The 22352-nt window shown below is 44.0% G+C and overlaps 1 protein-coding gene across 7 annotated transcripts in view; it reads right to left on the reverse strand.

The window, feature by feature from the left end:
* ANKS1B (ankyrin repeat and sterile alpha motif domain containing 1B) overlaps positions 1-22352 on the reverse strand; it is a 1992519-nt gene that overhangs the window by 91949 nt on the left and 1878218 nt on the right. For 4 of the 7 annotated variants that reach the window (XM_006888511.1, XM_006888510.1, XM_006888509.1 and 1 more), the window contains 2 exons: positions 16010-16117; positions 13200-13379 (listed from right to left, as the gene is read on the reverse strand). In XM_006888511.1, coding sequence (XP_006888573.1) covers positions 13200-13379; positions 16010-16117 — 288 coding nt within the window. The remainder of the gene's footprint in view (positions 1-13199; positions 13380-16009; positions 16118-22352) is intronic. The other 3 variants (XM_006888515.1, XM_006888514.1, XM_006888513.1) reach the window with 1 other exon arrangement.

The raw sequence follows: 22352 nt of genomic DNA on the forward strand, positions 1-22352 counted from the left end.
CCTCCACCCTTCCAAGCACGGTGTCCTTCTCCAAGGATCTAGTCTCTCCTGGCCATGTGCCCAAGGTATATGAGATGAAGCTTCAAATCCTAGCCTCCAAGGAAAATCTTGATTGTCTCTAAGACATTTACTGTTTACAGTAAGAGAAAATGAACTTTCAAAACACTACCTACTTATTATAAAATATATTATCTCAGAGAGGTGCTTTATGATTGAGAAGTTTTTAAGTGACACACCACTCAGAAACTCTTTCCAAATGCTAACAATAACCTAAGATGGATGGAAACTTTTTGTACCTACTGTCTACTTATTGGTAGAGAGGTAGAAGCCTAGAATTACAAAATAGAAAATAAAAATAGCTTTTGTAAAATAGAGCTAAACTTTAGGAACTTTACTTAAAATACTTAAAATTCTCAGCTACAGTTGAAAAGCATTAATACAGAAGAAAGCTAGAAGCTATTTCAAAATCATACTATATACAACTCAGGGAGCTCTGAGGGCCTTGTGGTAAGAAGCTGCACTGCAATCCTGAAGGCACACGTTTCAAATCCACAAGCAGCTTCTCAAGAGAAGGGTGGGCAGTCTCTTCCCCAGGTATTAACTGCCTCTGAAAACCCACTGGAGTTCCAACTATGGGTTAAGTCCTATCCTACTTGAAGTCAAACAATAACAACAACAATGTATACTTAGAGACCTCTTGTGGCCTAGTGGTAAGACGCTGCAATCCTAAAGGCAGGCAGTTCAAATCTACCAGCTGCTCTCGGAGAAGAATGGCCAATCTCCTCCTTAGTGATTAACTGCCTCTGAAAACCTGTGAAAGGCTCAGCGATGGGTCGATTCCAACTTAATGGTACACAGTAACAACAATGCATCCTCAGTAAAATATTTGTTAAATACTACGTCATCAGTATCTCCCTTCCCAGCAGTGGTCTGAGGTGGGCATGGATCTCTTTGCGGTTTTAGTTCGGTGCTCTCAGAGTTGGCTCCAACTCACAGGGACCCCATGTATGACAGAAAGAAACGCTGCGCTGTCTTACACTATCCTCGTTGTCAGTGCTGTATTTGAGCCAGTTGTTAGAACCACTGTATAATCTCTCATGTAGCTAAGAAGCTTGCTCAAGGTCACAGAAGTAACAGGCATCAGACAGGGAATTTTAGCCTTGATCCAATTACTTCAAGTCTGGTATTTTTTTTTAATCTTATCAAATCAAGTATGAAAAAATGAAATCAATACCTCCATAATGTATCAATTTTCTATCAGGCACTCTTAAAATCTGAGAGTCCAAGTAGGCAATTTTAGTGCCCATCACTGTGATTTCTGACCACCTAGAAACCATTCCTACTTCTTCTAGTAAAAACATCCTTTATGGAAGGACATTCTTTTCTATCTCTAATGTTATGAGTCAGAGGGAGTTAAAACCTCACCCAGCCATGTGCCTTACGCCTAACCAAGAGCATCACTCCTACTCTCTCTCCTCTTGTGATTGGCTCAGGGATAGACAAGGCTAATGAGAGCCTTTGGGACTCAAGAACGAGGCTTTTCTTGGGGCTCTGGTGGTCTAGCGGTAAGGAATTGTGCTGTCATCCCAAAGGCACATGGTTCAAATATGTCAGCTGCTCTGCAAGAGAAAAATGGGCACTCAACTCCAGTTTGATTCATTGTGTCTGAAAACCCACTAGAGTGTCAGCTATGATTCAGTCCAGACTTGATGGTACACAACAACTTTTCTAGAAAGATAGCCTTTTTTTGGGGGGGGGTAGGTTCAAGTTTAGCAGGACTTGAGCTCAAAGCTTCCTACATTTAAGAGACAGCCTGTTTGGAAAAAGAGTCAATGCAGAAGCAAGCAGAGCCAGGAGATAAACAGCCGTAGAGCAAGACCTGACATGAGCGTCTGGATCCAGGTCTGCCTGAGCTTAGTTCTGTGCATTCATTCATTCATCCATAAAGTGCTAGGTACTCGAGAGATCTGGCCTCACGGTTACCTGTGTGACAGAGGAGAGGTGCCCCATAGAGATTTCTAGGCTCTAATCTTTATGGGAGGGGTCCTGGTAGCATAATGGGTTATATGTTGTCTTCTAGCCAAAACCTCAGCGGTTCAAATCTCCTCCTGTAAAGATTTACAGCTTTGGAAGCCCAGGGAAGGGTCACTGGGAGTCAGAACTGACTGCATGGGAGGGCGTTTATCTTGATTGGAAAAATGAGCCTTTGCCCTCTCCTCAGAAGAAAGACGTGGCAGTCTGCATCAGTAATCATTGTTGTTGTTAAGAACTGACCCATAGCTGACCCTAGGGCAGGTTTTCAGAGGGAGTAAATTTCACCGCAGACGAATGCCCATACTTCTCCCAAAGAGCACTTGGTGGCCTTGAACCATGTGCCTTCGGGATTGCGGTACAGTTTCTTACCACCAGGCCACCTATGAGTCAGCCCCACTCGGTCCTACAGGGTTGCTATGAGTCGGAGCAAACCCGCAGGCAGTAAGTTTTTGGAATCTTGGTGAGAGCAGTCAAATGTTTCTCCCCCAGGACCCCTCGGTGAGTTCCAACCACTAACGTTTCCATCAGCCCTCAATTGTTTAGCTGCTGTGCCACCAAGGCACTTTACGTCCGGAAGCCATTTCACTCACCTACTTTGGCCATGCAGCAATGAAATTAGCTGGACAGGATAGCATTACCAGCCCTATTTCCTCTAGCTAGTAAAATAAGCCCACAAAACTTTTTCATTTTTATAGTGGAAGAAAAATGAGATTTCTCCTATCTTTGAAATTGTAGCAAGGTCAGATTATCATAGCTGAAATGCTTGACCTGTGGACTGGACTGAACAAAAATGAGAGACATTCCAGAAGCTTAGTGACTGGAAAATCGCCTCGCTTTTTGAGCAAGCTGCTCCAGGCCAGCAAGCTTAAGGCTTGCTAAGTATTACAAGGTCAAGGCCACTGAAACATGGTTTTGGTTTTTTTATATATATAGTAAGGATTCTTCTTTTTTCAGTTGGAAAAAAGGGTCTTTTCTATTAATGCATTAAAAACCAGACAAACCATAGCTGAGTTTTAACTGGAAACATTCACCTTGGTTACAAGCCCATTGCCTGGAGTCGATTTTGACTCATAAGGACCCTCCACCAGATTTCTTCTCAGTCTTTATGGGAGGAAACTACCCTTTTTTTTCTCCTGTGGAGCAGATAGTGGATTTGAACTGGTGACCTTTTGGGTTGCAGCCCAAAATGCAAATTAAAGCATTATCCCATCAATGCTCAGCCTTTGCAGGGAAGGTGGAGACCAGAGAGTTTCTCCAGCAATGTGCCTGGAGGTATTGAGATCTGAGTCAGGTCTGTCAGAACAAAACTCTGGCCATCTAATTTGCCTCCTTGATGGACTTAATTGATTGAGAGCAAAAGAACCTCAACTTACACATATCAAAGCATAAATTTAAAAATATTAATAAACTAAGCTATCCTCCCACTTCTTTTTTTTAACTCCATATAGGAAGGATACACAATAAGTCTCCCCTATTTCCTAAAGGATACAAACTGTATTAGAATTTCTAACTTCAGAGTCATCACAGGTCAAATCAGGCACATTCTGAGAAAAAGGATTACTCATAGACATTAGTGAAGGAGATCCCCAGGACGGCGCACAGGGTTGTCACGTTTGTAAGATAAAGGAATTTTGGCAGCTGGAGGTCACTCACAGTTACCCTGGAAGAAAGGCTTGTGAATCTACTTCAAACAAATTGTTGTTCTTAGGCATTGCGCAGTTGACTAACAGCTGCAGTGACCCTATGAACAACAAAACCCACACCTCGCCCTATCCTGAGCCATCCTTACAATTCCTACCATGCTCAAAGCCACTGCTGCAGTCGCAGTGTCAGACCATCTTGTTGAGAGTCTTTCTCTCTTAAACCGACATACTTTTCCAAGAAACAAACTTCAAGGCTGGACGCACTCAGTGCGGACTCTCTGGTGGGTTTTCCGAGGCAGCGAATCACACGGGAGTCGAGTGCCCGTTCTTTCTTCTCCTGAGTCGCTGGCAGATTCAAACCGCATGCCTGTGGGTTGACAGCTCAGTTCCTTGCCAGTAGGCCAGCGCTCCAAACCAGCCACTGAACTGTACAGCACAGTTCTCTAATACGTTTGGGGCTACCATGAATCAGTAACTGAATGAATCAAGTCACTGGCAACTTCTTTTATTAGTTAATAATTTTATTTATTAAATTATATATTGTGGTGGCTAGGTGCTGTCAACTCAGTTACAGCTCACCGCTTCCCTTATGACTAAGTCTGAACCTTGCCGTAACCTGCACCGTCCTCATAATCGTTTATACACTTGAGCCCCCTGTTACAGTCACTGTGTCAGGCATGCTGTTGAGAGTGCTCCTCTTTTTCTCAGACCCTCTGCCTTTCCAAACATGATGTCGTTTTCCAAGGACTGGCCCCTCCTGACGACAAGGTCCATAAACTTTCCCCATCCTTGCCTCTAAGGAGTATGTTGGCTTCACTGTCTCCAGGACAGATGTGATTGTTCTTCTGGCAGTCGATGGGATATTCAGTGCTCTTCCCCAGGGCCACAATTCAAAGGCATAGATTCTTCTTTTGTCATCCCTAGTCAGTGTCCAACCTTCAGATGCTTGTGAACTAAAGGAGAAGACCATGGCTTAGGTCAGGTGCACCTTAGTCTTTAAATGGACATCCTTGCTCTTTAGAACTTTGGAGAGGACCTTTGCAGCAGGTTTTCTCGCTACATCATTTGATTTCATGACTGCTGTTACCACCGGTACTGATTGTGTAAAATGAAGCTGTTGACAACTTCAATCTTTTCTCTATTGTAAGGATGGCCTAGGATAGGACAGGGTTCAGATCTGTTGTCCACAGGGTTACTAGAAGTTGTACTTGACTCACTGCCACCTAACAATACATCATGCTGCTGCCTCTTGGTCCAGTGGTGAGGATTTTCATACTCCTGATGTTGCGATATAATCCATACTGAACACGGGACACTTCGATCTTCTGCAACAAGTGCTTCAAGTCCTTTTCATTTTCTGCAAGCAAGTTTGTGTCATCTGTATGAAGTCAGCTGCTGATGAGTCTCCCTCCGAGCCTGATGTCACTTTCTTCTTCCTCAGATCTGCTCCCATAAAGACCACAGTCTAGGAAGCCATTTATGGCAGTTTTACTCTGTCCTAGATGGGCTGCTATGAGGCGGAATGGACTAAAAAACACAAAACCAAAAGGATTTGCAAAAACACCACTGGCAAGAACTTCTCTGTATACAGAATGAACTTTCCATCCACATACACTGCTATGCACGACCAAGAGAGCAGAGCCTTCACAATAATGATCAACGCATCACCATCACAGCTTTGGCTCTTTATGTAGAAAGGTTTCCCAGTGACAACCGTGAGCCAGTCGACGAAGGGCAACTAAACTATGGTTGGTTTTATCTTATTCGGCTTGCTTTGCCTACGCATCATCTCTTAGTTGCATTTGGGGAACTAGTATTTTGGGAACTGTAATTAAGATATTTTCTGTCTTTTTAATTCAGAAGGAAGCCACAGGGACTAAAGGCAGTGAAGTGGAATGAGGATGTGAGTGGGCAGACCGCCTGGGCTTTTGACGCTGTCTTTTTCCTGGCTCTAGGGAGGAGTCCTCAGCCACCTCGACCTCCATCTATGAAAAAGCGATGTTATGAGGATTAAATAAGGCACCGCACAGCGAGAACCAGGCATGGACCAAGCCTCAGCAGCTTCTGCCTATGGCTCAGCTTCCATTTCCCCCTTTAAAGGATTATGTGTAGAACTAATATAAAGAAATGTATCAAGTGCTTCAAATAAATAATTTGGTCTGGTCATAACAACTCCTGGTGGCAGAGATGTTAAGTATTTGTCTGCCAAGTCAAAGGCTGGCAGTTCAAACCCATTAGCCATTCCACAGAAGAAAGATGTGCCCGTTTGCTTTTGTAAATATTTACAGTTTGAAAACCCTGTTCGACACTGTCCGGTGGGGTATCTCTGAGTGGGGATCAACTCCTGGCAGTGAGTTTCAGTTAGTTTTGATCCAGTCATTGAGTCTGTAGGTGGCAGAAATCATTAAATCTCAGCAGTTTAAATCCACTTAGAGGAGCCTCACAAGAAAGGCCTGGCGACCTCCTTTCAAAATGACCAACAATATTTTTATTGAAACACCCAAGGAACCCAGTTCTCCTCTGACACAGATGAAGCTGTCAGGAGTTGGAATCGATTTAATGATCATGAGGTCGGTTTCTTGGGTTTTTATTTACTGTTGTTTTTGGTATGTGCCATTGAGTCGCCTGCAATTCATAGTGACCCCATGTACAACAGCTCTGGACCCTGCTCTATTCTGAGCCAATTTCAACATCTCTGACACAACTCATCCACCCCTTTTACCCCAGTCACTGAGTCAATCCATCTCATCCATGGTCTTCCTCTCTTGCACTGTCCCTCCACCCTCCCAAGCATGATGTTCCTCTCCAAGTCCCTCCTTGTGACATATCCAAAGTATGTCAGATGGAGCTTCAGAATCCCTGCTTCCAAGGAGAATCTTGGTCTCACACTCTCTAGGTCAAACCTGTTTGTTCTCCTAGCAGTCCATGATATATTTAATATTCTTCTCCAGCACCACAGCTCAAAGGCATCAATTCTTCTCTCATCCTTAGTCATTGTCTAGCTCTAATGCACAGCAAGTAACTGCGAAGACCATTGTTCTTATTTAGTCATCCTTATTAATGCTCTTTGTTAGTGGATCAAGGGAGCTTTTGGTGGCTTGCTGGTAAGAACCTGTTCTGCCATCCCAAAGGAAGACAGTTTGAATCCACCAAGTGCTCTGTAGGAGGAAAGGCAATCTCCTGTGCAATTCATTTCCTCTGAAAGTCCACTGGAGTGTCAGCTATGAGTCAGTTCCAACTGTAATAACATTTGTGGATCAGAAAAGAAATAGCCTTTTAATGGAATCCATTTTCTAATGATATAGAGACAGTTTTAAAAAAGTGTTTAGAGCGGGCGACACATTGCCTCAGGCAATATTGATATTTTTATTTGAATGAGGGCACAGGAAACACAAGGACTTCTACATTATGGATTTTCCTCACTAGTATTTAAGCTAAAATTTGTACAAAGATAATTATTTTACTGCTGAGGAGTCTTGAAATTAAAGTACAATTTCATCTTCCATAACACATTTCTAGTAAATAGAGACCTTCTAAAACAGTTATATCTTTATTGGGGAACCATTTTTCTTTTCTTCTCAAGTTTGGAGAATGTAGTCTCTAAACCTTATGAATCTTATTACTCTTTTTTACTACTCATTTTAAGAGTCCTTTAAGTCCCCAAAATATCATTCAGGAACACATCTAAAGATTTTATTAGGCCCTAAATATTGGAAATGTTTTTTCCTTCTGTTCTATTTTCCACACTTTCAATTGCCATTTCATTTCCACTAAACTCTGACGTAAAAAGCCGATAAGCCATGTGCTTCATGTATATGAAGAGTTGTGTAGAATACATTGTTTTTGCTAAAAGGCCCTAACAGATGGGAAAGTACTTTGAAAATGTAAAAGCATTACACACATTAAGGTGTAATTATACAAATGTGAGCCCAACATGTTTGTTTATTAGGGATATGGAAAGAGAGGAAGAGTTTCAGAACTTCTGGGATAATGAGTCCAATTTAGTACTACAAGTCAAGAGGCTATGTTTACAGCAGGAGAGGAAACTCATTGTTTAGATGTATATGCATCAGTCTCTTCAGAGGTTTAAAAATACCATTAGTGCGAAACTCAGTTTGCTTTTTTGCAGACTCGTTTAAGACAATTTGAGGCCAAGATATTGCTCATACATAAATAAAGGCACACAGTGGCCAGGATAGTTGAAAAATCCCAATCGTTCCAAGGCAAGAGTTTTAAAACATTAGTTCATAATGAAAACAAGTAATTAGATACCTCTTACATTACCTTGTAAACAAATCCTAACGAACTTAATAGATGGAGTAGATATTAAAAGCTTGTAAGTGAACTTTAAACAGTGTTTTTCTAAGCCAGAAACATCCCCTCCAACATTGCTAATCAGACCTAAAGAAGACACAGCTTGGATGAGTCACTGCACCACCAAAGGACTCAGCATTTCTGGCCTTTCGCTTCTTATCGCTTCAGTTGGGCTTAGCTTAAAGAAGGGTGGGGTGTCTGGAAACATGACCTATCCTGAGAAATTCTGCTTTACTGTATTTTACCCTTAAAAAAAATTTTTTTTTTACTTTATTTTTATTATTTGTGTGTGCGTGTGTACCATCAAATCAGATTTGACTGGTACAGGAGGAGATTGTTCCTCCTTCTCCAACACAGCATCTGGTGGATTCGAACCGCTCACCTCTGGGATTGCAGTGCAGCTTCTTGCCATTAGGCCACCAGAGCTCGCTTATTTTACCCTTTTTTATAGGCGGTTATTGTTGTGTACTGTCAAGCCAGAACCGACCCATAGCTGGCCCTCCAGCAGGTTTTCAGAGACAGTAAGAATTGATGCCTTTGAGCTGTGGAGTTGGAGAAAAGCACTGAACATCCCCTGCATGGCCAGAAGAGAACAGACAGACAGATAAATCCTGGAGAGGGTGCAGCCGGAGTGCTCTTTGGAGCTAAGAATGATGAGACTTTGCTCATATACTTTGGGCACGTTGCCAGGGGAGGATATTCTTTAGAGAAGGGCATGATGCTGGCAAGGGTGGAGGGTCGGTAAGGGAGAGGTAGACCCCTCAACTAGGTGGACTGACACGGTGACTGCTGCAGTGGGCTCTTGTGTGTCAGGAAGTGTGAGGATGGTGCAGGACGGTACAGGGTTCAGATCCTTTGTCCACAGGGTCTCTATGAGTCATACTTGACTTGACGGCACCTAACAAAAACAATAACAACAACAAATCACAGGGGAGGAGATTGCACTCTTCTCCCACAGGGTAGCTAGTGGAGTACATATACTTGGGATTGCAGTGCAATTTCTTAACACTAGGCCACCAGAGCTCCTTTTATTATTTTTGTTTGTTTGTTTTTTGTTTTATGGTGGGTGGGGTGTGTGTGGGAGAAAACCCCTTGAAGGTGGACGTGGGTCTTTTAATAGGAAACAGGGAGAGATTTGGCTAGGCGAGCTTTTACCCAGTCAGAGCAGGCTCGCTGGGAGAAAGGCCTTGGGAAGCTCAGTGGAAGGTCGCTTAACTAGCTGCCTCCTTACAGGAATTTTAATTGCTAATTCAAGTCTTCAGGAAAACCCAATTCCACTTAAGCACATAGCTTCAGGGGAGAGTGAGGTCTGGAGAGAGGATGACAGGTTGTTAAAAAGGCAAATGGTTTCAGAAATTACAATTATAGCTAAAGACCATCTATCTCCCTCCCACTGCCCAACCCCAACCCCAATAAAAAAAGGAAAAACAGTAATTGAGCGGCTGTTACTTAAACGGAAGTGCAGGCAATACCTAGCTGCAAACGTCCAATTTATAGACAACCTGAACTTGGCTTTAACGTTAGGTAAATCTGCCCTCACTTTAGTGATTAAATCAAGCTCTGTTTTTGTTATGCACCTCTGACTCAGAATCTACTCCTAGATGACCCTCCAGTGGGTTTGCAGAGGCTGTAAATCACACACCTCAGCTAGTGGATCTGAACCATGTGCCTTTGGGTTGGTAGTGCAACTCCTGACCACTAAGCCACCAGAACTCGAATCAGCCCCTAATCACACCAAATTCTACATCACAATCCCTTCCACTTGCCTTTTAAGATCACGGAAAAGACGAAACCTTTTCTTGCACTAAATCTAAACCGGTATCTACAAATCTATTCTAGATCTTGGCAACTTCCCCTTGGGTTTCTTGAGGCTGTAAGTCATTATGAGAGGAGATTTCCCATCTGTCTGTCCCCCTTGGATGGGTTCGAACAGCTGACTTTCTGGTTAGCAGCCTCACATGTAACATCCTAAACCACCAGAGTTCCTTTCTTGCACTAAAGTCAAGGAACCATATGCACCTCTTCTGACTTACCTACAAACTATTTTTTTTACAGCATATTTTCCCATTTTTTAAATTTATTCATTGTTACATGTTTTCCTCCCTGACCATCCCTTCCCCCCATTCCCTTTTTACTTTGAAAAGAAAATTCTTTCATTGTTATTCAATCCCACTCCCCCAAGTCCACAGTCCACTGTACTATGCACTTCTTTTTCTGGAATCTTGTCATGAAAATAATACCTAATTATGTATTTCTTTAAAACCGTTCTCTCCCTCATCTGTTTCAATGCAGTACACATCATTTATCCTCTCTTTTCTCAGTTTTCCCTCAACCCCAATGTCAGTTCTGTTTTACAACAGTGACACTATGCAGTATTTGTCCTTTTTTGACTGAGATATTTCACTTAGGATAATGTCTTCCAGGGTCACTAATTTTGTATATTTCATGAGTTCCTTGTTTTTCAATGCAGTGTAGTATTCCATTGTGTGACTATACCACAGCCTCTCGAACCATTCATTTGTTGATGAACACATAGGTTGTTTCCAACTCTTTGCTATTGAGAACAAAGCAGCAATAAACACGGGTGTGCGATACTTACAAACTTTTAATGACACAGTATTGGATCTTGTTTGTAATCTGAGGACTGCCTGTATTCAACAACAAAATTATCAAACATTTTCTACTTTAACATGTTAAACTTCACAGCCTTTAATGTTAGGATCAGAGAGAACAAAGGGAACATGGAGACAAGGGTCCAAGGAAGAAAGAGGCAAACAGATCTAGGGTTAGCAAGCACTCCAGCCAGCATTCTTGAGTAAGCTCTGCCCTACTCCCCACTCCACAGTTCTGCCCTGGGGGCAGCAGACCCCAGAGAAGCAACTACCGTGACCTTGGAGAACACTTGTGGTCACCATGGAAGACAGAGTTGCCTTTCACCACGAACTGGGAAAAGCAAGAAAGTTAAGATCAGGGAGAAGACCCCATAAAGATTGGAGCTCTGTCCCTAAACCGGCGTTCCTTGTCGCTCGCAAGAGGAAACCAGCTGTCTGACTCTCAGACAGTGAACTGCGCCTAGCTGTATTTCTTTCTTCTTTCAACAATAAACCTGATAATATTAACTTTTGTGAGTATCTGTGACAACTTCCTCTGGAGAGACCTCGCTAGTCCTCTCCGAAGCCTTTGACCTTGGGCATCTTTCACATGGCTCTTAGAATCTACCATTTAACATTTCACATCTCTATGACTTTTGGCATTGCCAGGCTAAAGAACAATCTTGGCATAAAAACAAAACCCACACTTGGCACAACCTGTAAAGCGATAACCCCTTTTCCTTATCGATCAGAATTCCTGTAGTGCAACATACTGTCTTCTCGTCAGCAAATGCACTAAGGTGAACAGCAGGATTTTAGAGAGCTTCAGATTGCAGTCACTCAGTTCTGGTCAGTTGTCCACATAGCATAAATGAGCCCACTGACACAGATCGTGTGCAGCCCACCCCACCCCTCAATCTGCTCACCCACTCTTCTCTCTTCTTTTGGGACTCTTCTCACCCAGCCAGATAAACGTTCGCTCAATTCTTCCAAGGCAAGACAATCTTACAGAAGCCTTCTAACAGAAGTGACAGGAAAAAAGACTTGAAGAATCCCAAAGGCCCTACTACCCTCGCTGGTTGGTGAACGTTGGGGACAATGGGACAGAAAGATTTTGTGATGTTCGATCGTGACGAGGCAGAAGAGCAATTTCTTCTGGAAGAAACTGTACAGTCTGGAGAAATGTTAAAAATTATTTGAACCACTGAGATGGGTGAGTTCTGTTACTAAAGTTGACACAGTCGATGGCTAATATTCATGAAACACTATCTTTTCTTATTTGTGGATGAAAAAGATTTAGAAAAGATCCAGTTTGACTTACTGTCTAAAGACTACATGATTCAAGATTAAAACACAGTTTGCCTGACTACTGCCATTAAAGAATTTCACCCTACAGATGGTCCACAAATACTATACTAATAAATTCCAGTGAATAAATATGTATATGTGTATATATAGGGAGATTTTGGGAAGGAAAAAAGCTTTCAGACTTCTGATTTAAAGAGCATTAATGAAAACCATAAAAGAATTCCTAACAAGAAAGGAAGAGAGAAGCATTTTTTCTTGTCTTTCACACGTTTTCCAGTTCCTTTTAAGAAAAGATCCCCTATAATCCCTAAAACTGCCATTCCTTGTACAAAGAATCCAGAGAATAATTCAATATTGAAAGAACTGAACGGAGATACAATATCCAGGCCCTCTTTCCTTCAGGGCATTTGCAAGCAGAACAGCCATGGCTTCTAAAACATTCTCTTCACTTTTTTTTTCCCTTTTGTGCAGCATAAAATGTTTACCAAAGGCTTTTAAAAACAGAATCTCATCAAATAGCTGAGAAAAATATTTAACAACCAAGGAAAAGCAATTACAGTCAAATTTTCACCTCGAGATTCTCATCTCAAGTGTGGGAGGGAAAGTGAAGCCTCCTGGCACATCAGTCTGAACCTAGAATGAGGATGAAAAGAGTTGAGTCTGCCAACAGTTGTCAACAAATCCGCATCTTTGAGTCTCAGGGAGAGACTGCAGAGCAGGCCGCCCACTTGAATATGCCTTAGCAACAGGCCCACTCACGGCAGGCTCAAGTCTGTGGGGAGTGTCCTGAGGACAGGCTAGATGTGGACATCCATGCCCCAAATTTAGCAAAGTCTGAGTGTGACCAATCCCTCTTTTGGATTGTTTCAGAAAGCATCATCAATTTTTAGACGAGGTGACAACAGAAGATGATGTTTTACATTCCCATACAACTGTGCAAACTCGGTTAAAAAATGAAAAAACATTTCATTGAGTTAATATTTGCCCCCAACTTTGGCCTTATCAACCAATTTACATTTAAGCATTTACACTTGTATTATCTGTTTCCGTATGAGCATTAGTTCTTTAGGATAAAGGCTTTCTGGGTGCAATGAGCTCAGATGTAATCTCGTCAGCCCTCGTGGAACACCAGGGTATGACTACAGAGTGCATTCCCAGAAAGGTGTGTTCAAGGGAACAGGGACTAAAGGACACACACCAGCTACTAGGTGTGGTCAGTAAGCGACCATCCCATGCAACACACTCAACATCAGAGGGCATTTCTTCACAGGGGAAGAAGGCAAAGTATTACAAAGGTACGACACCTTACCTGGGCCATCTGCCTCTCCAGTTTTGATCGGGGAATATCATCAAAGTAGTTCTCATTTCTTCTCCTCCTTGCATCGCCCTGCATGATAATGTGAGGAACGTCTAGGGAGCCACCAGTGGTGTAAGTGCTTTGGCTAAGTGATGGAGACAACTGAGGAGGAGTGTGATTACCACTGGGTTCCTGAATGGAAATACATCATGAAATAAATACCACGTCCTGGAGGCTCGCCTCTGCTTTCAAAACTGTGAACTACTGACATGACACAAAACCACAGGGGTGGGAGTCACCTCTGAATCCACTGCCGAGGACTTGAAGACAGCCTGGCATTTCATTAACTGGCATGAGTCCACACTTTCCCGCCCCTAAGTCTTTCAGGCCAACAATTTAAAGGCCACACAACTGGGATCTGTTTGCCCAGAGCAGCAATGTGACTGCTCTCAGAAGGGCACATCTGGGGACCCTTGACACTGTCACGGGTGCTTCCAAACACAGGAACCGTGTCTCTACGGCACGGTATCCTGAACCCAGGAGGTGCCAGGAGGAAGCGAAAATGGAGCCCAGAGGGTGCTGACCCATCTTCAGAGAGTATCAGGCCATATGGAGACACAGTATGGAAAGACAGAGCAGTGCACATAATGGCCTGGCACGCTTTCCATGGCAAGACAACGTAAGCTCGTGGAAGCTGGTTGGAAGTAAGGCAGGTGGCAGCGGAGAACTGCCCGCTCAGCCCTCGAGTCTGCTATTACGATGGAAGACTGGAGCCCTCCTGCTTCTCCAGGCCACTTCCTCTCTAGATATTTCAGATCTCTTCTAAGAGATTACGTTTCTGCACTTGTTCTTGGGCTTTTCCACCGTGATTTATCGTTGCTCTAAATCTCTTCTGGAACGTTGGTTAAATGTTGGGCAACAGAACCAAACAAAAAAAGTCATGTGCGGAGCTCACCGGTTCCTCCACAGGATAGAGAGGCGGCTATCTGGTTCTGTAACGCTTTACAGCCTTGGAAATGGAACAGGGCAGTCTACGCTGGCTTGTAGGGTTGTGACGAATTGGAATTGACTCAAAGGCAGTGAGTTCTGGGTTTGCTTTTTTTTAAAAAATTTTAATTTTTCCAAGGAGCCCAAGGGAGAAGCTCAGACAGAGAGTAACAGGGAGGAGAGGAAGCAGCATAAAATTTCTCCTCAAAGAATCCTTTTAGGGGGATAACATCGATATCATTATTCTTTTTTTCCTTTCATGAAGTGAAATAGAACAGTCATCTCGCTCTGACCTCAACCTCACTGTCCTCTCCAGAATTTATCTGAAGCTACTCTTCCAGCTGTTGTATACAGGGTCACGATGAGTCACAAGCGCCTCGGTGGCACATAACAACAACAAGAACTCTTCCAGAGAAGGGGAATGGGTCTTATTTCTACTGTCCTAACTTCCAAAGCTGGCTGTCAGTATCCTGGTTTATCCCTATTGTTGTTGTCATGCGCTGTGGAGTCTGAAACAACTGAGACCCTCCAGCGGGTTTTCTTTTTTCTTTTTTTTTCCAGCGGGTTTTCAGAGATAGTTAAATAGCAGGAGAGACTGCCTACCTTTCTCCTGTGGAGCAGCTGGTGGATTTGAACCATGTGCTTTGGGAGTGCAGCACAGCATCTTATCACTAGGCGACCAGAGCTCCCTAGTGTATCCCCGTATCTCCTATCACTCCATTTTCCCTAGGGCTTTGAGCCAATTCTCTTCAATTCCCTGAAGGTTTTGTGCACTCCCTTGTCCATCATGACTCTGGACTCTTCTCGGGGCATCCTCTAGGCAGTGCTGACAGCAGAGTTACGTTACTGACTGCTTTTCACTGCTCGGACACTGACGCTGGCAGTGTTGTGGACGGTTCTGCATCACCACCATTGTTTAACATGGACATGTGTGCAGAAAGAAAATCAGAAACGTGCGGAGTGAACTAAAGAGAAGACCAGAGTGGGTCCACTCTCCGGTTTATCAACAGATTGCAGTTTTCCAGCAGTTTTTAAGAAACATCAGAGGAGAGGGAATTGCTGCTGCCCCTTCCTGCCTGGCACTTATTCCTCATGTCCTCTCAAACTCTCTGCCCTTTCCCTTCTGCCTCCCTGCTCTTTCTCTTGTATTTCTCTCCCATAATCAAGAAATACAGAGGAAAAGAAAAGTTCAAACTCACTGCTCTTTGAGTCAGAGCTGCCTCAGAGCTCACCCTCCGGAGGGTTTTCCAAGACTGTAAAATCGCCTGGGAAGAGATGGCTCATCTTTCTCCAGAGAAGCGGCTAGGGAAGTGGGACCCCCAGAGAGGCATTACCTCGGGGTGAGCAGTGCAGCTCCTGCCGACTGTGACGCCAGAGCTACATACGCTTTATTAAAAGAAAGTTTCATCTTTACGTTCTGTCCACACTTTCTAAAGTGGGCAGGAGCCAAGCAATTTTTACTTCCGAAAAAGTGACCACCCTAAGGTTACATTTAAATTGATCTTAACTATGGTCTTCAAGCAATTGAGAGGTTCTACAGACGACACATTCCCTGACTACTGGCATGGACAGGAGCGAGAGATGATGAGAGAGTGATCACGTCAGCTGGCATTCCATTACAGGTGTCTGTCCTCAGCTCCAAAGTAAACATTTTTATCATTCATCTGATATTATTATCTTCTAAAAATGTAATCGAAAGGGGAATTTTTTTTTTTTATACACAAAGAGGTAAGCTACCTGGGAAATAGCCCAGCCTTCCTGATCCACTGTTTCTACCATTTTTCTTTCACGAAATACTTTTAAGGCCAACAGACCACGAAGATGCTCTCGCTTACCCTGAGGGTGATGGACCGAGGGGGCTTCTGGGGAGGGTCGTCGTGTAGCCGGTCTCCCAGAGAGGCCAAAATCCGCTTCCTGTGGCCAATCAAACTGATTTTTAAAACCTGAAACAAGATACACATGGGTTAAATACTTCACTGGAGAAACAGCGTTGTAACACGCGCTAAAAAATGTGAAGGAGCTAAAAGATTCGCGCCTAGCTGCCTTTGCAAGATGGGAGATGGAGTTGTGGCACAACACTGAGAGGGACGGCAGCCAGGAAGGCTAGTGGTGAAGCAGTGGGGGTGGAAAGAGCAGGGAAAGTTTTCCCTTCCTCCTACTGTCCATGAAGCCCACTGTCCACACAGAAGCCAAAATGGTCTCTGAACAGCGTACATCAAACCACCAGCTGAGAACACTCCAATGGGTTCTTATTGCCCTTAGAAATAAAACCCGAGTCCTGCCTTGGCTTCGAGACCCTTCAGGAACTGGGCCTTTCTCTCTTTGTCCTTGACCTTGGTCACACTGGTCACCTCTGCTCCTCCCCCCCTTGTACCCATAACCCCCTTGAGGCTTCTGCCTGGTCGCTCTTCTGTCTGGAATGTTCTCCCCCAGGGCTCCAATGACGGCAGCTTCTACTCACTCCAAACCCAGCTCACACGTGGTCTCTTCAGGAAATCCCACCTCAACCTCTTTGCTAATAGCTGTAACCTCGACTCCCATCCACGCTCTACCCTCTGAACGTTTTCATCGTTCTCCGAGATCACTTCATTTACAGTTCGAGGCCCTCCTTTACCCTGACAGATAACGACAGAAGGACCCCGGATCCTTATCACTGTTGTTAGGTGCTTTGGAGCCAGATTATCACTCATTGGGACCCTAGGAGCAACAGACCTAAACCCCGCCCTAGCCAGTGCCATCCTCATCATCTCCGATACACTGGAGCCTACAGCCACGGTCACTGTCAATCCATCTCACTGGGGGGTGGGGGTGTCTCCTCTCTCTTGCTGATCCTCCATCTTGTCACTACGGCATCCCAAATGCTCAAAGCCAAGTTTACGGCAGCAAAAGCTCAACACAATGGAAGAAGGACTAAGACTAGAGATTCAAAGTCAAGTTGCAAGCACTGTATCTATTCCGACTGACTTCTACAGAGGAAGGCCTAGTGGTCAAGAAGCCATGCTGCAATCCAGAAGGAATGCAGTTCAAATCCATCAACTGCTCCATGGAGAAAGATGGGCAGCCTCCTCCTGTGCAATTAACTGCCTTTGAACACCTGCTGGAGGGTCATTTACAAGTCAGTTCTTGACTTGACAGTAAACAGCAACAGCGTTGTGAAGGGGGCACTCTGGTGTGTAGGGAGCTGTAGGGCTAAGCCAAAAGGTCAAGGCTCTGAGGGAGGAAGGAGGGCCATCTCCTGTCATGTAATTTACAGCCAGCAGAGGATCAGTTCCAACTCGATGGTAAGAAGGGTTTATGTGCGTGTCCTGAATAAAGCCCATTGCAGAAGTGAGTCAAAGGCACTAACAGTTATGGAAGGGCTTCAATTCCTAACCCTGTTCCTGGCACTTAACAGATGGTGCAAGCGTGGTCAGCGATTTGTACATAGGACCATCATGAGTCTGACTGATTTCTTCTTCTTGCTGAGCACCGCAGAGTCGAAATCAACCCAGAGCTGACCCTCCAGCAAGATTTCAGAGGCAGTTAGCTGCAGAGGAGGAAACTGCTCACCCTTCACCCCAGGAGCAGCTGGTGGCCTTGAACTGTGTGCCTCCGGGATGGCAGTACAGTTTCTTGCCATTTAGTCAGTTCCAATTCCTGGCTTTGTCTGGGGAGACTGAGTACACCTTCCTACTGGCTGAAAAGGTCAAGGCCTTCCTGGCTGGTCTGTCTGCATTTGTGGCTGCTGCTCCCGGTGCTGTGGCCCCAGCCAAGGTGGAAGCAAAGGTAGAGTTGGAGGAGCTGGGCAAGGAAATGGGGTTTGGGGGGTCTCTCTAGTAACCAAAAGCCACCAACTCTGCCAGCTTTATGAAAGAAGGAAATAAAGGCTTTAAAATAAAATGAGGCTAAATCTGGGAAACCCTGTGTGACAGTTCTTCTGTGTCACAGTTGGAACGGCCTCGGAGGCATCCCGAGATGCTTCTTGGAGTTCTCTGGTGGCCTAGTGGCAAGAAGCTGTACTGCAATTCGAGATGCTTCTTGGTTACTCTGTTGGTCTTTCTGCTTCAATTAGAGTTTAACCTAGTCCTGTATCCTATTCTTTGTATGTCACAGTGTGTGATGGGTCCCTGATCCATGTCTGTGGATAATGACGGGAACGGTAAGCAATGACCAGCATGAATGTCCACATGCACCATCTTCCTTTGGACTCACAAACCGTCATCTTCTTAGGGTGACGTGCCCCCATCTTCCCATTCTGTCTGACAGATCATGTTGGTTAACTGTACTTTCCCTGTACCTTATCCCACCTTATTGCAACTGCTTAGAGTTTGCTGAATAAACAGTTCACAATATCCCAGGTATAAGTGAACTGCGGCTTTACATTTGAACAGAGTACTATTATCTGTTTGGTTATGGGGGTTTTGAAAGTGTACTCTTTTATTTTTTTCCCCTGCTCTTTTTAAATTTTTCTACTAGTTTATTTACAAAATTCAAATACAAATTTGAACAAATTCTTTCACTCTCCCCCACCTCTCGACCCATCAAATCGTACAACCAAATGAATAATCCCCTCTTCCCCCTGCACATCCACATCCCTCTGGTTCCAGCCTCTCCCACCCTTCCTGGATCCTTATACTCATTCTACAATAACAGTTTTATACAATATTTATCCTTATGTGACTGAGGTAGTTCAGTCAGCATATAAAGTGTTCTTTTTTAAATGCCTTTCCTAAGAACATCTAGTTGATGTCTGACCAGTCTTTCAGTTGCAATAGCAGTAACTAGGGGCCAATGGTGGGAGAAGGATGGGCAATGTCCTCCCGGGCAATTAACTGCCTCTGACAACTCACAGGAGAGTCAGCTATGGGTCGGTTCCGACTCGACAGCATGCAACAACAACAAGGGCCGAAGTTTACACGAAACACAGTGTTAGCTTTATTACAGGCCATAGTTCACAACCCTTTACTCATGGACGGACCGTCTGAATGACTTCTCTCCACATCCCTATTCTACAGCTGTCCGCACAGGAGCCCATCTGCTGTCCTCTGGCCACGCATGGAGCCTGTGTTCCTTCTCTGCATTTCTGTAAGCCAGCTTGGCACTTCGCTACCTGGAAGAGCTTAGTTTTCACAAATCTGGAAATTTCACCGTGTTCTCTTTCTTTTGGGTGATTTATAAATATGCTGACTACTTGCAGACACCGCTGTTTATAAGATCCAGAGAAATACCCTTATACTGCATTGTGTTTCTTTTCTTTTTTCCCCCTTAAGCATGGAGATCAGAGAAATCTCCTATCTCAGAAAAAAAAAAAAAGACATTAGCCTTTTCAAATGCCTTTTGCAAGTGTAAATACACAATCTTTTCTTTCATTTATTTATGTTTTGAACTTCCTGTGGTTTGGGTGAAAGTTTACAGAGTAAATTAGTTTCCCATTCAATAATTCACATATATTGTGTTTTTTATGATGTTGGTTGCAATCCCCTCAATGAAATAACACTCTTCCTACACTTTCCCTGGATTCATTGTTTACATCTGCCCCTTCACCTGCCCTTTCTGAACTTTGTTTTTGGGCAAATGCTGCCAGTCTTGTCTCCTGGGGTTGGTCGTTCTGAGGAGCACACTGCTACTTCTTGTTGTTATGTGTCACTGAGTGTCTTGCGACTCATAGCTACCCTGTGTACAACAGCTCTGAGCCCTACTCCATTCTGAGCCAACCTCATCATCTCCGACAACCCCTCACGAACCCAGTCACAGAGTCAATCCATCTCATCCAGGGTCTTCCTCTTCTGTACCCTCCCTCCACACTCCCAAGCATGATGTTCCTCTCCAAGGACTGGTCCCTCCTTGCAACATGTCCAAAGTATGTCAGACGGAGCTTCAGAATCCTTGCCTCTAAAGAGCAGACTGGCTTCAACCTCTCCAGGATGAACCAGTCCACTGTATATTCAATACTCTTCTCCAACACCACAGCTTAAAGGCATCAATTCTCCTTTTATCATTCCTAGTCATTGTCCAGCTCTCTGATGCATAGCAAGTAACTACAAAGACCATGGGTTGGCTCAGGCACACCTTAGTCTCCAGACTGAAACTGTTGCTCTTCAGTACTTTGGAGAGGTCCCTGACAGAAGACTTTCCCAAGGCAATCAAGTGTTCTGAGATTTCCATTCTTTTCAGAGTTAGCCACAGTCTGTTGTGATCCACACAGTCAAATGCCTTTGTATAGTCAATGCATTCACTTCATAGGTTTGCTTTTTCTGTGGCTGAAAGGTGATACCTGGCTTTGCGTCCAGTTCTAGGTTGGAAGGGACTATGGAGTGTGGTCCAGCACCCATAGTCTCAGAGGTTCTAGCAGTCTCTGGTAGACAGGTAAATGTGGCTTTCCCCTCCTGATTCTGAATTTTGTTCTACGTCTTCGCCTTCTCTGTCCCTTCAAATGTGATTCGGGTCAGAGCTGTCAGGAGGGGTAGCTGGTACCATGCCCTTCTGGTGTCAGCTGACTGGAAGCTGTGAGCCATGGGATCATTAGTGCTTTGGTCTGATTGTTTCCTCAGGTCTGAACTTATTCACTCTTCTTCAGTCTAGACAGGAAGTGACCAGTACCTTCGAGGGCCACTTGCAAGCTATTTAGTCCCTACAGCTACTCACTGGCCTACTGTTAAAGGGGCTGTGCTGCCAAATCAAAGGCACGCGGTTCAAATCCACTAGCTGTTCTGCTAGAGAAAGACAGACAATCTTCTCCTGTGGGGCTTACTGCTTCTGCAAACCTGCTGGAGGATCGGCTATGGGCTCTGACTTGACAGGACATAACATCACAAGTAAAATGCAGAACACCATCTTTTTAGGCTATATTAAACCAGGTCACCTAGATGTTCCTTGAGACTCTGGCCCTGATCTCCTAAGTCCAGTGAATCACTTCTTAAGGTTTGCGTAGCTTCCCACCATGTATGTTCTACTGTATTCGTTGATATAGTTGCAGTATATACAAATATGTATGCTATTATACAATCCCTCCCCCCAAATCCACTCCACTGTGCAGCCTTCACTCTGGACTCCTGTCATGACAATAATACATAATCCTAAATCCCTTTTAAACAGTTCTCTCCTTCATCTGTTTCAATGCAGTATTGGGGGGAGGGGTGGACAGGGAGAAAAGTACAACAATGAATGAATAGAAATCCCAAGTCTCTGTAAACTGTCATTAAAATCAGTAATAATAATAAAAAAGAAAACGTGCTAGAGGGTCAGCTATGGGTTGGCTCTGACTCAAAAGCATATAACAACAAAAAATTTATAGGACTGATGTGATAAATAAACATGTCCTGAAAAACCTAAAAAAAAAAAAAACTCCACCCCAAAAATGTACACTATATTTTCTTATTCTCCTTAATATTTTCCACTCTTTCCCTGCCACCCTCAGTCCCAAAGCATAAAGTGGGTCCTTAGCAAGTATTCAATGGGTCATATAGTTTTGCAGAATTTCTGGAAGTAAGATATATTTCACTGAAATAAGACTACTGTTTCCACTTCATCAGGTCCTGTAAAAAAATTTAGTTAACTCTTAATTGAGTGGTGTCATGGTTTAAGTGTTGGGCCCCTAACCAAAAAGGTGGGCTGACTGAACCCACGAGCAGCTCTTCAGGAGAAAAAGGGGGGCAGCTCCCCGGTCAGGTGAACAGCAATTCTACTTTGTCCTCTAGGGTCACTGTGAGTTGGAATGGACTTAACAGATGTGAGGTTGCCTTTTCTAAATTCTTATTCTTAGATACTTTGCCAAAGCTGAACTGCAATCCATAAGGCGTGTGGAGGTCACGAAATACTCCATGGGAGAAGAATGGGCAATCTCCTCCTGTGAGATTAACTAACTGCTATGTGTCGGTTCCAACTCTACAGTAAACAGTAACAACCTAAGTAGAAAAGGGACACAATTTCTGCTAACAAAAGTTTCTTAATATTTGACAAATAGCTTGATAATACACAACTGTGGTGAAGCCTGGCTGACATTCCTTCTTTTCTGCTTTAGGTTTACTCACAACTCATTTCTGGGCAAGTTATGGGACTCCTCTGATCACAGTTTCCTCAACTACACCGTGAAGAAATTGCTGCTGATATCAAGTATTGTTAGGAGGATGAGGGTTATATGTTGCCAGGAGCAAGAGTTACACTTGCAAGGTGAGCTTCTTTCAGCCAGTGGGATACCCG

Source organism: Elephantulus edwardii, unplaced genomic scaffold (genome assembly GCF_000299155.1).
Source record: "Elephantulus edwardii isolate Elephantulus edwardi_28Jun2011 unplaced genomic scaffold, EleEdw1.0 scaffold00068, whole genome shotgun sequence".
Taxonomy (NCBI): Eukaryota; Metazoa; Chordata; class Mammalia; order Macroscelidea; family Macroscelididae; genus Elephantulus; species Elephantulus edwardii.